General features: G+C 36.3%; 1 protein-coding gene across 3 annotated transcripts in view; it reads left to right on the top strand.

Annotated features, from left to right (window-relative positions):
* UHRF2 (ubiquitin like with PHD and ring finger domains 2) overlaps positions 1 to 15,110 on the top strand; it is a 91,887-nt gene that overhangs the window by 50,721 nt on the left and 26,056 nt on the right. For all 3 annotated transcript variants that reach the window (XM_078062179.1, XM_036065806.2, XM_078062180.1), the window contains 4 exons: positions 2,349 to 2,458; positions 5,328 to 5,514; positions 13,489 to 13,612; positions 13,918 to 14,025. In XM_078062179.1, the coding sequence (XP_077918305.1) occupies positions 2,349 to 2,458; positions 5,328 to 5,514; positions 13,489 to 13,612; positions 13,918 to 14,025 (529 nt within the window). The remainder of the gene's footprint in view (positions 1 to 2,348; positions 2,459 to 5,327; positions 5,515 to 13,488; positions 13,613 to 13,917; positions 14,026 to 15,110) is intronic.

The raw sequence follows: 15,110 nt of genomic DNA on the forward strand, positions 1-15,110 counted from the left end.
GGAGATAAAGGAGATACATAATGAAGAAAGTATAGTATGTAATGGTTACATGATCTGACATCAAATATAACTAGGATGTGGGCGGAAATACACAAAAGAATTTAAAACTTTTAAGTAATCACGATGACAACTAGTAAGAATGTCTTGTGTGTAATGTGGGATAAGGCAAAGACGTATTTGTAACATTCTGATTTAGACATCCCTGGTATCTTTGATAACTAGTAGTTTCTGATTGGGGAGAAAGGAGAAACAGACACATAATTGTTTTTAGAAAAGTAAATTTACCCTTTAGTTCTGAATTTGAACAAAGCATTTGTGTGAACTCACTATTTTATATGTGTACTCATGTGTATGTTTAAATTTTGTAGTTCTGTCCACTGAAGAAGCCTTGAAACAGTGATCAACCTAGTTGCAGTAAGTTTTTCTAGTGCCTGAAGTATGGCTTTGAAATATTTCCACCCAAAAGAAATTGGGCTTCCTTATAGATAGGACTCCAGGCTAGAGGCAGAAAATGTGCAAGATGAACTTGAAACATCTTGTCTTAGGGATAACAAGGAAACCCACAAACACTGCTAACTAAATTCTTGTCAGAAAAATTTGGGAGTCAACTGGAAGTTCCTATTGGCCAAAGATAGTTTGAACATCAACAAGGAAAATAGCTACAGTGGATTGAAACACCTCATATATGTATGTGAATTCCTAGTAATATAGAAACTCATTGGTCACCTATATAGGAAATTAGGGAACTATTAAAGTTGCCAAAGAAAACACTTAGTCCATATTTTTTTTTATGATGTGTCACTGAGTCACCAAATAATTGATGAGGTGAAGTTTCTTTCTATTGAATTCTAGCAAATAAATTAGAAAGGAATGCTAAAACTGGAATGTCAATGCTTTCTAAACCCCAGTGAATTAACCTTAGCATTGAGTATCGATGGCTGCTATCATCATAGAAAAAGACAGCTAACTAAACTGGGTGCTTCCTAATAGAATAGACCTATAAATAGTTTTACCAAAACATGAACCTGGATTTGATTAACATTTCTAAATGCAAGGATTGACTTTTTTTTTTTTCATATAAAGGGCCAGATAGTGGTTTTAACCCTCGACAGCCAAATGGTCTCCACCATCACAGCTACTCAACTCTGCCATTGTAGCACAAAACCAACCATAGAGAATGCATAAGTTAGTAGATGTAGCTGTATTCCAGTAAAACTTTATTTACAAAAGCAGGCAGCGGACCAGGTTTTTGACCTCTACTCTGGATCCAGCTACCAACTTGAAATGCAAATAACAGAAAAAACCTATTTAAACTACACTTTGGGAATGCAAATATTAGAATCAAGATATTGGGCAACTCTATAGGACAAATGGTGGTGGTTCTTCAACAAATTGTAAAGAAGAAAAAGATAATGTGGGAATTGATAGAGTCTTTGAAGCACAGGCAAAACTATATGATATGCTTAGGAAGACAGGTGGTAAGACTGAAGAAAATTAAGGTAAATATATCTCTTGGAATAGAAGAGATTGAGATTGGGAGGGCGCATGGCAGGGGCTTCTGAGATAAACTATTCTGTCTCCTATGTTGGTTGGTGGCTATAAGATGTATACCTTATAACTGATTATACATTTATCTATGCATTTTTCTGCTATTTGTGAATATCTGACATTAAAAGTTTTAAAAGTGTTGCATGTGAAAACGTGGGAAAAGTCATCAAGCAAATTCTAACCAAAAAAAAGTACACTTTTGATATAAAATGTATTACTAGAGATAGAGACATTTCATAAGATGATTTAAGAATCCTAAATCTGTATGTACCCAATAACATTGCTTCAAAAATATAAACCAAAGTTGACAGAGTAAAAGGAGAAATCTATATACAAATCAATAATAGGAAACTTTGAAGAAGCATGTGTAAACAGGTATAAATTGTGTCTTTGAGGAATACGGCTTAATATCTGAAGGACTTTTTAATAAGTCATCTTTTTACCTAGAGACTTACTGTATTTACTAGAAATATGTTTAAATCTTTTATTTTGATTGATAGAGTATCATTTTACCTAGTGTTTAAATTTATAAGATAACTGTCTTCTAGCCAGATAATCTAGGTGTGAAGTCTGTAACTTTTTTTCCTCCTTTACACTAAAGTTACACTTAACTTTGAATAGTAACTAATCACTGTTGGACTTTTCCTGCCATTGGAAACAATAGCTCAAGGTGATTAGAATACCTAGAATCCCAATTTTAAATCAGCAAAGTTCAGTGGGTTTCCCAAACGACTCTTAATTGTTTGTATATGGTTTAGATTTTGCTGGCAAAAGTTAACTTTTCTTCTTTTTTTAAACAGGGGTTCTGAAGGAAAATTAAATGACTGCCAGATAAGATTCGTAAATGAAATCTTTAAGATCGAGAAACCTGGAGCTCATCCCCTGTCATTGGCAGATGGAAAGTTTTTAAGTACGAATTTTTCTTACGGGTTTAGACTACATATATTGTACTTGATTGGTATTTTAAGCACCAGGAAATAACTTTTGAGAAAGTATAAAACTGTAGATCATGCAAACATTAGCAAAACAACAGTTTTGATCTAAGACCCATTTTGGTTTAGTGGATTTAATGGATTTTTCTCAAATGACAAAATTTGTTTTCCAAAAAATATTTTCTTGGCATTTTATTGCTGTTTTCTTGTTTTCTTGACTATAGATCTTGACTGTCCAAATAACCCATTCAATAATTTTGTGGCCACCCAAGATTGATTTTTAATAATGAGACTTATTTTTATATAAGTAGAGTCTGACTGACAGTAATGTCGGTTGAGCCTTGAGTTTCTGAGAGGTAATAAGTGAGGTTTAAACAATTGTGAGAGTGTTGGAATATAGCCCTGCCTTTTCACTGTACGTATTGTATTTGCTTAATATCATACAGCTAGTTGGTAACAGAGGTAGGAGTAGATTCTAGGTCTTTTAATTCATGGTTCAATCACTGTCTTTCCAAATAGATTACTGTCTCATACTCTCTTAATTCTGGATTTTTTGGGGGAAAGCAATTTATTGGCTTTATGCCACATGTCAATATCTAGTATATATTTTTTTTAAGATTTTATTTTTAAGTAATCACTACAACCAACATGGGACTCAGACTTACAATCCTGAGATCAAAAGTTGCATACTCTACCTACTGAGCCAGCCACGAGCCTCAATATCTAGTAGATTGTTTTAGAAAAATACTCCCAACTAAAGGCTTCTGCTTAACCTTTTCATACCGCAGTTGTGCAAGATAATAGCAAGACAGTACCTTTAACAGATCACAAAATAGACTTTCATGTTACCAGTCTAAGCCATTCTCATTTTTTGAGACTGCAAAGCTGATATATCTAGATTTGAATTAAGAACCTTCAGGCATACTCTGTATGAGTACTTGTATGGTTATATCCTAGGAGTAAACGTAACTTGAATAAACCTTTTTTTTTTTTTTAAGATTTATTTATTTTATTTTAGAGGCGGGGAGATAGGGGCAGAGGGGGAGAGAAAAAGAGAATCTACTTCCCGCTGAGTGTGGAGCCTGACGCGGGGCTCAATTTCACAACCCAGAGATCATGACCTGAGCTAAAATCAAGAGCCAGATGCTTAACCAACTGAGCCACCCAAGTGCCCCTGAGTAAACCTATTTAATGTGACTTAGTCATTCTCAGTAAAACACAATACAAAACCAAGATAGATGAGGGTTTTTTTGTCTTTCTGTTATCTCTTAGTACATCTGCATGTATTCTCTTCTCTCTCATTCTCTGTATCTCTCCTCTGCCTAATACTAATCACATTATAGCTACAACTTTAAACTTGTATGTAAAGAAATCATTTCGCAGCGACAGCCAGATTGCCTTTGATCACATCACTCCATACCAAAAATCTATCAAAGGCATGTCTTTAGGTCTGTTATACATCCATTATTTCTATGTTGTCATGGCTCCCTTAGTGGAATTGAAACAAAATTGTAATCTGCCATTCATTAGCAAGAATAGGCACTGACCAGGCAGAAAGATAGTACTGAAATCAGTGCCTTTTCCCTTCCCCCCTCTCATTTTTCCAGTATGGTTCCCCATGTCCCTCATATTGCTAGATCAGTTCTGATATGGTAAATTTCCTCACAGTTGTGTACATATGTCAGAAATTCAAAATCTAGAACAATATTAATTTAAATATGGGGGCACCTAGGTGGCTCAGTTGGTTGGGCAACTGCCTTCGGCTCAGGTCATGATCCTGGAGTCCCAGAATCGAGTCCCGCATTGGGCTCCCTGCTCAGCAGGGAGTCTGCTTCTCCCTCTGACTCTCCCCGATCTTGTGCTCTCTCTCTCTCTCATTCTCTCTCCCTCAAAAAAAATAAATAAATATAGGACTCCCAGGAAGTAATCACTCTAACAATGTATATTATTGTAGACATCTTCCACTATTTACATAATTCATCTTTGTGTATTAAAGATAAAATTCTGCAGTTTTCTTTTGAATTTCATATACCTCATTACCTCTGTATTATGGTTCTTATAAACTTACCTTATTTTTAATAAAATCTTTCCAACCATTTCTCTTTTGACATTTTAAATTAAATTTTGTATTATGAACATTAAGATTTTTTTGTGTACATGTGTATATCTTAAAATTTCAACGCTTTGGCAAAAGCTGTTTGGATTTAGATAGGTTGGGGGGCAGTAAATGCTACACCTCTTACTTGCCACAGTTCTGAACCAATTGACAAATAAGATAAAAATCAACTGAGTTAAAAATACTATTTCTATTACTGATAAAAAGTATGTTGGGGGCATAACTTGAGTGGGAACCAAAATGGGCTTGCTAACTCTTAACAAAATCAGCCCTCCCCGTCTTAGTTTAGCCCACTCAAGGAAAGGTTTAGGTCTGCAGGTACATGGTATTTAATTGTTCCATTTATTAAGTAGTTAGATCCAAAGAACTTTGTGCAAGAGAATGTTGCATACCCTTGAATTCTGAAGACACGTGTCCTTTTGGTGCCCTGGTGAGTTCACTGCATTGGCCCTGGAACTTTCAGTCTGGTCAATGCAAATTTTAAAGGCAAGAGTATACATTATCCTCTTGCAGGTAGTGATGCCTGCTACACCTGGGCTTCATCCCTGTTATTTTGATAAGTATAGAATGACGCTCAGGTGTTTATTATTAAAGTCCCACACTTGATCATTCTTTGTGGTTTTTTCCTATTAAAAAAAGCTGTATGCTACTTTCATGTGTTTTCCTTTGTAAGATTCATAGATGTAAAAATGATCCTAACACTGGGCTTGTTATAATTTTATTCTTAATAGGGAAAAACGATCCTGAGTGTGACATTTGTGGTGGAGATCCAAATAAGAAATGTCGTTCTTGCTCCTGTCATATATGTGGTGGAAAACAAGAACCCAACATGCAGCTTCTATGTGATGAATGTAACATGGCCTATCATATTTACTGCCTGAATCCACCTTTGGATAAGGTCCCTGAAGAGGAGTACTGGTATGATTATCAGGGTTTTTTGTTGTTGTTACTGTGTTAAGAATTGAATGTGAAATATGTATTTGAGCCACCAAAAGAAGATTTCTGAAGATATATAATGTGTATTAAAGTGCTTAAAATTTTTGCAGCCAATGGTTACTTGGCATCGATAACCTTATTTGGTTATTATAATGGCTTGGGAACCGGTCTCTAGCTCTATTTTTTAATCCTTGCAGTCCTTCCTCTAAAAGGAGTCTGTGTTCTTTCAAAAATGCAAATCTGATTGTGTTAACTCCTTTAAATGTCACCCTATAGGGCCTCGCACAATACTTTTTTAGTTGATTTCTCCAGGTGTATTTCTTATTTTTCCCTTTCATTTTCCCAAATATTCTATACTCTAGCCAGATTAAATATCTTTCAGCTCCTTAAGTAAGTCATGTTCTTTCTCTCCTCTGGGTTTTACACTTGACACATTTTCTCTTAGAAGCATTTTCGTCTTTGCTTAACCTTCAGGATGATATTTATCCTTCAGGTTTTCACTTAACTGTGACTTTATCTGGGAAAGTGGGTGGTCCCCTCTACCCCCCAGTAATTCTGTTATTTTTTAAATTTTTTTGTGCTCATTTTAAAAAATTTTTTTAATTTAAATTCAATTAATTAACATGTGTATTAGTTTCAGAGGTAGAATTCAGTGATTCATCAGTCTTACATAATACCGAGTGCTCCTTACATCATGTGAGCTCCTTAATGTCCATCACCTAGTTACCCCATACCCCCACCCCCTCCCCTCCAGCAGCCCTCAGTTTGTTTCCCATGATTAAGAATCTCTTACGGGTTGTCTCCCTCTCTGATTTTGTCTTGTTTTATTTTTTCCCCTCTTCCCCTATATGATCTTTTGTTTGTTTTTTTTTTTAAAGATTTTATTTATTTATTCATAAGAGACAGAGAGAGAGAGGCAGAGGGAGAAGCAGGCTCCCCGCTGAGCAGGGAGCCCGATGCGGGACTCAATCCCAGGACCCTGGGATTATGACTTGAGCCGAAGGCAGACGCTTAACCATCTGAGCCACCCAGGCTCCCTTGTTTTGTTTCTTAAATTCCACATATGAGTGAAATCGTCTGATAATTGTCTTTCTCTGTTTGACTTATTTTGCTTAGCATAATATCCTCCAGTTACATACATGTCAATGCAAATGGCAAGATTTCTTCTTTTTGATTGCTGAGTAGGAATCCATTGTGTGTGTGTGTGTATATATATATATATATACATCACATCTTTATCCACTTATCTGTCGATGGACATCTGGCTCTTTTCTAGTTTGGCTGTTGCGTACATTGCTGCTATAAACATCGGGGTGCAAGTGCCTCTTGAGATCACTACTTTGTATCTTTGGGGTAAATACCCAGTAGTGCAATTGCTGGATCATAGGGTAGTTCTATTTTTAACTTTGAGGAACCTCCATACTATTTTCCAAAGTGGCTGCACCAGCTTGCATTCCCACCAACAGTATATGGGGGTTCCCCTTTCTCTGCATCCTTGCCAACATCTGTCGTTTTCTACTTGTTAATTTTAGCCATTCTGACTGGTGTGAGGTGGTATCTCATTGAGGTTTTGATTTGGATTTCCCTGATGCCAAGTGATGTGGAGCACTTTTTCATGTGTCTGTTGGCCATTTGGATGTCTTTCTTTGGAGATGTGTCTGTTCATGTCTTCTGCCCATTTCTTGATTGGATTATTTGTTCTTTGGGTATTGAGTGTGATAAGTTCTTTACAGATTTTGGATACTAGCCTTTTATCTGATAAGACATTTGCAAATATCTTCTCCCATTCTGTCGGTTGTCTTTTGGTTTTGTCGACTGTTGCTGTGCAGAAGCCTTTTATCTTGATGAAGTCCCAATAGTTCATTTTTGCTTTGTTACCCTTGCCTTTGGAGACATGTCTAGCAAGAAGTTGCTACAGCCAAGGTCATAGAGGTTGCTGCCTGTATTCTCCTCTAGGATGTTTTTTATTTTTATTTTTTCAAGATTTTTATTTACTTGCCAGAGAGAGAGAGTGCAAGCACGCACAAGCAGGGGAGCAGCAGGCAGAGGGAGAAGCAGCCTCCCTGCTGAGCAGGGAGCCCGATGTGGGACTCAATCCCAGGACTCCAGGATCGTGACCTGAGTCAAAGGTAGATGCTTAACCAACTGAGCCACCCAGGTATCCCTCACCTCTAGGGTTTTGATGGATTCCTGTCTCACATTTAGGTCTTTCATCCATTTTGAGTCTGTTTTTGTGTGTGGTGTAAGAAAATGGTCCAGTTTCATTCTTCTGCATGTGGCTGTCCAGTTTTCCCAGCACCATTTGTTGAAGAGACTGTCTTTTTTCCATTGGACATTCTTTCCTGCTTTGTCGAAGATTAGTTGACCATAGAGTTGAGGATCCATTTCTGGGTTCTCTGTTCTGTTCCGTTAATCTATGTGTCTGTGTCTGTGTATGTGTCTGTTTTTGTGTCTGTGTTTTGTAATAGAGCTTGAAGTCCGGAATGTGATGTCTCCAGCTTTGGTTTTCTTTTTCAACATTCATTTGGCTATTTGGGGTCTTTTCTGCTTCAGTACAAATTTTAGGATTATTTGTTCCAGCTCTGTGAAAAATGTTGATGGTATTTTGATAGGGATTGCACTCAGTGTATAGATTGCTCTAGGTAGCGTAGACATTTTAACAATATTTATTCTTTCAATCCATGAGCATGGAACATTTTTTCCATTTCTTTGTCTTCCTCAATTTCTTTCATGAGTATTCTGTAGTTCTCTGAGTACAGATCCTTTGCCTCTTTGGTTGGGTTTATTCCTAGGTATCTTACAGGTTTTGGTGCAATTGTAAATGGGATCAACTCCTCAATTTCTCTTTCTTCTGTTTCATTGTTAGTGTACAGAAATACAGCTGGTTTCTGTGCATTGATTTTATATCCTGCCAGTGAATTCCTCTATCAGTTCTAGCAATCTGAGGGTCGAGTCTTTTGGGTTTTCCCCAGAGTATCATGTCATCTGTGAAGAGTGGGAGTTTGACTTCTTTGCCGATTTGGATGCCTTTTATTTCTTTTTGTTGTCTGATTGCTGAGGCTAGGACTTATAGTACTGTGTTGAACAGCAGTGGTGATAGTGGACATCCCTGTCGTGTTCCTGACCTTAGAGGAAAAGCCCTCGGTTTTTCCCCATTGAGAATGATATTTGCTGTGGGCTTTTCTTATATGGCTTTTATGATACTGAGGTACATACCCTCTATCCCTACACTATGGAGAGTTTTAATGAAGAAAGGGTGCTGTACTTTGTCAAATGCTTTTTCTGCATCTGTTGAGAGGATCATGTGGTTCTTGTCCTTTCTTTTATTAATGTGATGTGTCACATTGATTGATTTGCAGATGTTGAACCATCCTTGCAGCCCCAGAATAAATCCACCTTGGTTGTGGTGAATAATCCTTTTAATGTACTGTTGGATCCTATTGGCTAATACCTTGTTGAGACTTTTTGCATCCATGTTCATCAGGGATATATTGGTCTGTAATTTTCCTTTTTGGTGGGATCTTTGGTTTTGGGATCAAGGTAATGCTAGCCTCATAGAAAGAGTTCGGATGTTTTCCTTCCGTTTCTATTTTTTGGAACAGTTTCAGAAGAATAGGTATTAATTCTTCTTTAAATGTTTGATAGAATTCCCCTGGGAAGCCATTCAGCCCTGGACTCCTGTTGGGAGATTTTTGATTACTACTTCAATTTTCTTGCTGGTTATGGGTCTGTTCAGGTTTTCTATTCTTCCTGTTTCAGTTTTGGTATTTTATATGTTTCTAGAAGTGCTTCCATGTCATCGAGATTGCTTAATTTGTTGGCATTATAGTTGCTTATAATATGTTCTTATAATTGTTTGTATTTCTTCGTTGTTACTTGTGATCTCTCCTCTTTTATTTATGATTTTACTTATTTCAGTCCTTTCTCTTTTCCTTTTGATAACCCTGGCCAGGGGCTTCTCACTTATTTTAGATGTGCCTATAATAGTACTTAATGATTATTAAGTGCTTAATATATGCTGGACACTAACAAAGTGCTTTATATGGATTATTGTACTTAATCCTATGAGGTTAATACGTAGAACCAGGCACTAGGGTTAAATACACTGTCCGAAACCTATACTTCTTTTAAGTAGTCTTAGCTACAAAATGAAATCATTAGAAAAAAGACTGGGAAGAACATACCCAAAGTAATAATAAATTTTTTCATGTCATACTAGGTTTTTTCTTCTTAAGCTATGGAGTGTTGCTGGCGTGGAGGCTCAAGTTAAGGAATGTCACACTCAGAAATACAGGCATACTTCAGAGATAGTACAGGTTCCAGACCATTGCATTAAGTAAATACTGCAGTAAGGCAAGTCAGATGAATTTTTTTGCTTCCCAGTGCATGTAAAGGTTATGTTTACACACTATGTTGTAGTCTATTAAGTGTGCAATAACATTGTTTCTAAAAAAAATACATACCATAATTTTAAAATACTTAATTGCCAAAAATGCTAGCCATCATCTGAGCTTTCAGCAAATCTTAATCACTGATCACAGATCACCCTAACAATATATAATAATGAAAAAGTTTGAAATACTGCAAGAAATACCAAAATGTGACACAGTGACAGAAAGTAAGCAAATGTTGGAAAAATCACACCAATGGACTTGCTCAGCACTGGGTTGCCACAGATCTTCAATCTGTAAAAGAACACAGTATCTGTGAAGTGCCATAAAATGAGATGTGCCTGTAATCACATCACAGTTGGGTAGCTGGTATTATTGTGAAGAATAGATTATTTTCCATTCCTTTGGCCTCTCCCCACCTATTAAGAAGGTTGTTATTGTATTACCACAGAGGCTGTAAGGGTGGGAGAAGCGAAGGGATCCTACTTCTTCCTTTTACCCCCTCCTTCTCCCTTGCATGGTTACAAACTGTATTTTACCATCTATAAACAGTAATTATATTTCCTCTAAAGTCTCTTATATTTTTCTTCCCTTTTGTTTCTGTGGAGGATAGTTCCTGCTTCTCTAAAATGCAAACCCTTCTACCTGCCCTCACAGTTTCATAACCCTTTGCCTTTTCAGGAACTTCACTCCTGTAGTTAATTCTCAAATTGCCATTACTGGGTCATTCTCATTAGTATCCTGGAATCTATTCAGTCTTCCAAACACACACACCCCCTTCCCTTGATCCCATTTCTTTGCTTCCTTTATGGCAAAGCTTCTGAAGAGCTATCTTCATTGATGATTTCCATTTCCTCTTGTCCTGTTCATACTTCAGCTCTCCACTTGGACTTTCCTTCCCACAACTCCACTATACTTATGTTAAGCTCAAAGACACGTTTCGTGTTGCGAAATCTAATGGTCACTTCTAAGTCCTCTCCTTACTTGTACTTCTCGGCTCTTTGTCTTTATAGATTGTATGATACCCTATGACCTAATTTTTATTGTATCTCACTTGGCCTTTCCTTCATCTCTGTTTGTTTTCTCATATCTATCAGATTTACGAGTTTTCCAGAGCACTACTCACTTGCTTTTTGTCTTCATGCTTGCTTCCTAGATGACCTCATCTGATCATGAGACTTTAAATACCAAGCTAATGATTCTATATTTTCAATATCTTTGTATCTAATCTTCCGTGGGTTCTGTATTCCTGTATTCATTCAACTGTTTACTTGATGGACAGCACAAAATCAGTCCAAATGGAGATCTTGATTTCCATAAACACACCCCCTAAAATCCTGCTCCTCTCCCAAAAATGCTATACTCATCTAGTTGTTCAGGCTGAAAAGCTATACTTCCTCTTTGATTTCCTCTTCACCCTCCTCACATATTCTACATCCTACATGAGCAGGTCTTATCAGTCCTCCATAATCTTTCTCTGCTCTCATCCTTCAGTCCAAACTAATGTCGCTTCCCTGAACTGTATAATAAATGCCTAACTAGTCTCCTTGCTTTCACATTGCTTGCCAGCTATCCTTTCTACCATAGTAGCAGAATGATCTTACTAAGTCCTGAACTGAGTAACAGGGTTACTCATCTGTTTAAAATCCCCTAGTGTTATCCTGTTGCACTTAGATGGCATGTGCTTAGGTTTTATTCTGACCTGGCCCTGCCTGCTCTATAACCTCATTGCTTATCTCTGTGCAGTTTATTTTGCTAAACTTCAGATCTACCCACCTAATGTTTTTCAAGGCATACCACTCCTTCTTAGGCCTCAGGACTTGTATACTTAATGTCTTTTTGCCCAGAATGCATTCCCTGGCTTCTTCATAGGACTGACTCCTTTGGTCGTAGCTGGAATATCACCTCAGAAAACTACTCTATCTAAAGACACATACCATTTCTAATCACTCTTAACACCCACATAACCCTGATGTATTTCCTTTATAGAACTTGCCGACTTCCTGAAATTGTTTCATTGTATGTACTAGTTTTCTTTACTCTGTACAAACATTTTGATCATATTTATCCCCAGCACCAAAATAGTGCCTGATCTATCTTTTCTATTTCTCCAAATCATGTTGTTTGCATATTTAACCTCTGAGCTCATTTTCTCACCAGAAATAGTACCTGTTTTGCCCCTAAGATCTCTGAAAAATTATAGTTTTAAAGGTTAGCACATTGGGTAAAATCCAGTCTTAGAACAAATTAATTTTTGGAAGCCTCCTGATTTCCCAATTAGAAGGGATTTTACTTGATAATATTTATTACTTTCTCCTACATTTTAATTTTTGCCTTCGTTTTGTATGTGTATATCACAGCCTAACTAATTTTCTCAGAATCGGGACTGAATTACATTTTTCTTTCCTCTAGTACTAAACAAAGTATCTCATAAGCAGTCAGAATTAGCTGGTGGGCATGGATGGTTTTTTTGCTCTAAACACTATATGGAGTAATTATGAAATGGAAAGTATAGGCACATTTAATATTAATGGTGAGAGGGGCCAGTTGATCTTTATCAGGATATCCCTAAGGTTTGTATTCCTTGGTGATATAGGAACACCAATCTATATCTGAATGTCCAATTCAGAATATGAATAAAGATATAGAATCTGATTCTATAGACATATTTATACTTTGCTTTTTAGGAATGATTTAAGGTAGCTCATAATGATATGCAAGTTATAGTAGGTTGACCAACTGCAATATATAGTAGATTGACCAACTGCAATAGGCCAAAGGACAAAAAGTATAGAGAATTAAAACAGAACCTACGGATAAGGCTAATATAAACAAGCATCCTTGGATCCTGTATATTAGTTGTGATAGAGTATACATTTTTGACTTTGAGAGTTTTAATAATCAGTTTAGATGCGGATGTAACCTGAATTCAGTTGCATAGTTGAACATTCAGTCTAAGATCATCTATTCTTGCTACCTCTGTTTTAATAATAGGAACTTCAAATGAATAAATTCCATTCTCCAGGTTAGTGATAAGATCAGAGTTAATGGGCGCCTGGGTGGCTCAGTTGGTTAAGCGTCTGCCTTCGCTCAGGTCATGATCCCAGGGTCCTGGGATCGAGTCCTGCATTGGGCTCCCTGCTCAGTGGAGAGTCTGCTGCTCCCTCTGCTCCTCCCTCCCCAACCCCCACTCGTGCTCACTCTCTCCCTTTTTGTCTCTCTCTCTCTCTCTCGCAAAAATAAATAAAATCTTTAAAAAAAAAAAGATAGGAGTGCATGATGCCATTTGAATTGGACAGCTGTCTGGCTTTTGAACTGAATTTGAGATTTTATGATATTATAATCCTTTACATTCTTTAAAGGAGTGATAAGGTTTTGGTTTTGGTTTTTTCTTTTTCCTGCTAGCTTAATCATGTAAATATTTTCAAAAGTTTAATATTTAAATGCCAGCTGAAGATCTATAATATACACCAAGTATTACATCTTAAAACTTGTTCTGACCTGGAAAGACCATTCTGTTATTGGCTTTAATATGGTATTATCAAAATTCCTTTTTCTTTTAAAGGTATTGTCCTTCCTGTAAAACTGATTCCAGTGAAGTTGTAAAGGCTGGTGAAAGACTCAAGATGAGTAAAAAGAAAGCAAAGATGCCATCAGCTAGTACTGAAAGCCGGAGAGACTGGGGCAGGGTAAAGAAGAAGTCTCCTTTTCTTCCTAGCTATAACATTTATGACTGTAATGCAGGTTATAACATTTCAATACCAACAGTAGTGGTGATATAAATTATGCTTTCCATATCAGAAATATTAACAAATAACTATAATTATATAATTGTTAATTTACTATAACTGTTAGCTGTATGTTAATGAAATCATAAATTATGTATTGTTAATCATATAGTTAGGTTTCTATTTTATTCTCATTTTTATGGGAATTAAGGGCTTTAAGATTTGACATAACCAGTTTCTCAAATAGCTTGTTTGTTTACTTATAGGGAATGGCCTGTGTTGGTCGCACTAGAGAATGTACTATTGTTCCTTCTAATCATTATGGACCTATTCCTGGGATTCCTGTTGGATCAACATGGAGATTTAGAGTTCAGGTATGTTTTAAATTGGTTTTGTTGAAAGGGTAAAGTTGGGTATAGTTAAAATTGTAGCAATGTCAGTTTCTGTTGATTGTAAGTGGACTAACCTAGGTTTTGTCACATGGCATTCAGTTGTTAGAATAAAAGATTCTCTATAGGATGGGTAGACTCTTCCCCATAGCTTAAGACAGAGGACCATACATCATGGAATTAGGCATCAGCTATGCCTTTTCATCACTTTGTTTTACTGTTCTGATAGTTAACATTATTGTTAAGCTTTCTAGAGAATTTTCCTTGCTGAGAATTTAATATTTGAAATATTAAATTTTTTTTCTTTAAAATATTTGGTAAGTTCTCACTTAATATCATTGAAGTCCAAGAAAGCTCACTTAGGTGTCTTGTTTGCAGCTTATCCTCCTGAATGAATGTTAAGGTGTTGGTCAGAGGAAGTGCCCAGATAACCCAAGGATAAAATTACTTCTCTTTTCCTCTTGAAGGCTCTCCTGTATTCATTTCTAACTTCTTTTTTAGAATGGTAATTTTATCATTATAGAGAGCTTAAGTTATCTTCATTTTCTGTTTCTCAGACACAGCCACTTTAAAGTTTTAATTGTTTCTTCTGGATTTACCTTATTTCTAAATAGCATGTTTCTACTGCTTTTGTCTTCATATTTTAGTTTAACTTCTTTCTATGGAAGATGGCATTTAGTTTAACACACTCTGTGTCTTCCCATCCTTGCAATGGTTATAATTTTGGCTAAATCCATATGCATGTTTTATGACTTTAGATCTTTAAATACAGTAAAAAAAAAATACTACAAGTAAATACAATAGAATGTTATAAATACAATAAAAAGTACACTTAGTATATTTTTAATTGCCTTGGGTTTTTTTGTTGTTTGCTTCATTTTTTTTTTTTTTTTTTTTGTATACCTGTCACTAATTTATTCCCAAATTCTAAAAGCCCTATTAATACAGTCTCAGATGAGTTTGAGGTTGTTGGCCTGAGCAACTACAAGGGTGGATTTGCCATTTAGGAAGTGGGGAAGAGTAAGATTTATTTTTATCAGGATTGGTGAGGTTGGGAACAGGTGGTCCTG

This window comes from Halichoerus grypus, chromosome 14 (assembly GCF_964656455.1).
Source record: "Halichoerus grypus chromosome 14, mHalGry1.hap1.1, whole genome shotgun sequence".
NCBI classification, from domain to species: domain Eukaryota; kingdom Metazoa; phylum Chordata; class Mammalia; order Carnivora; family Phocidae; genus Halichoerus; species Halichoerus grypus.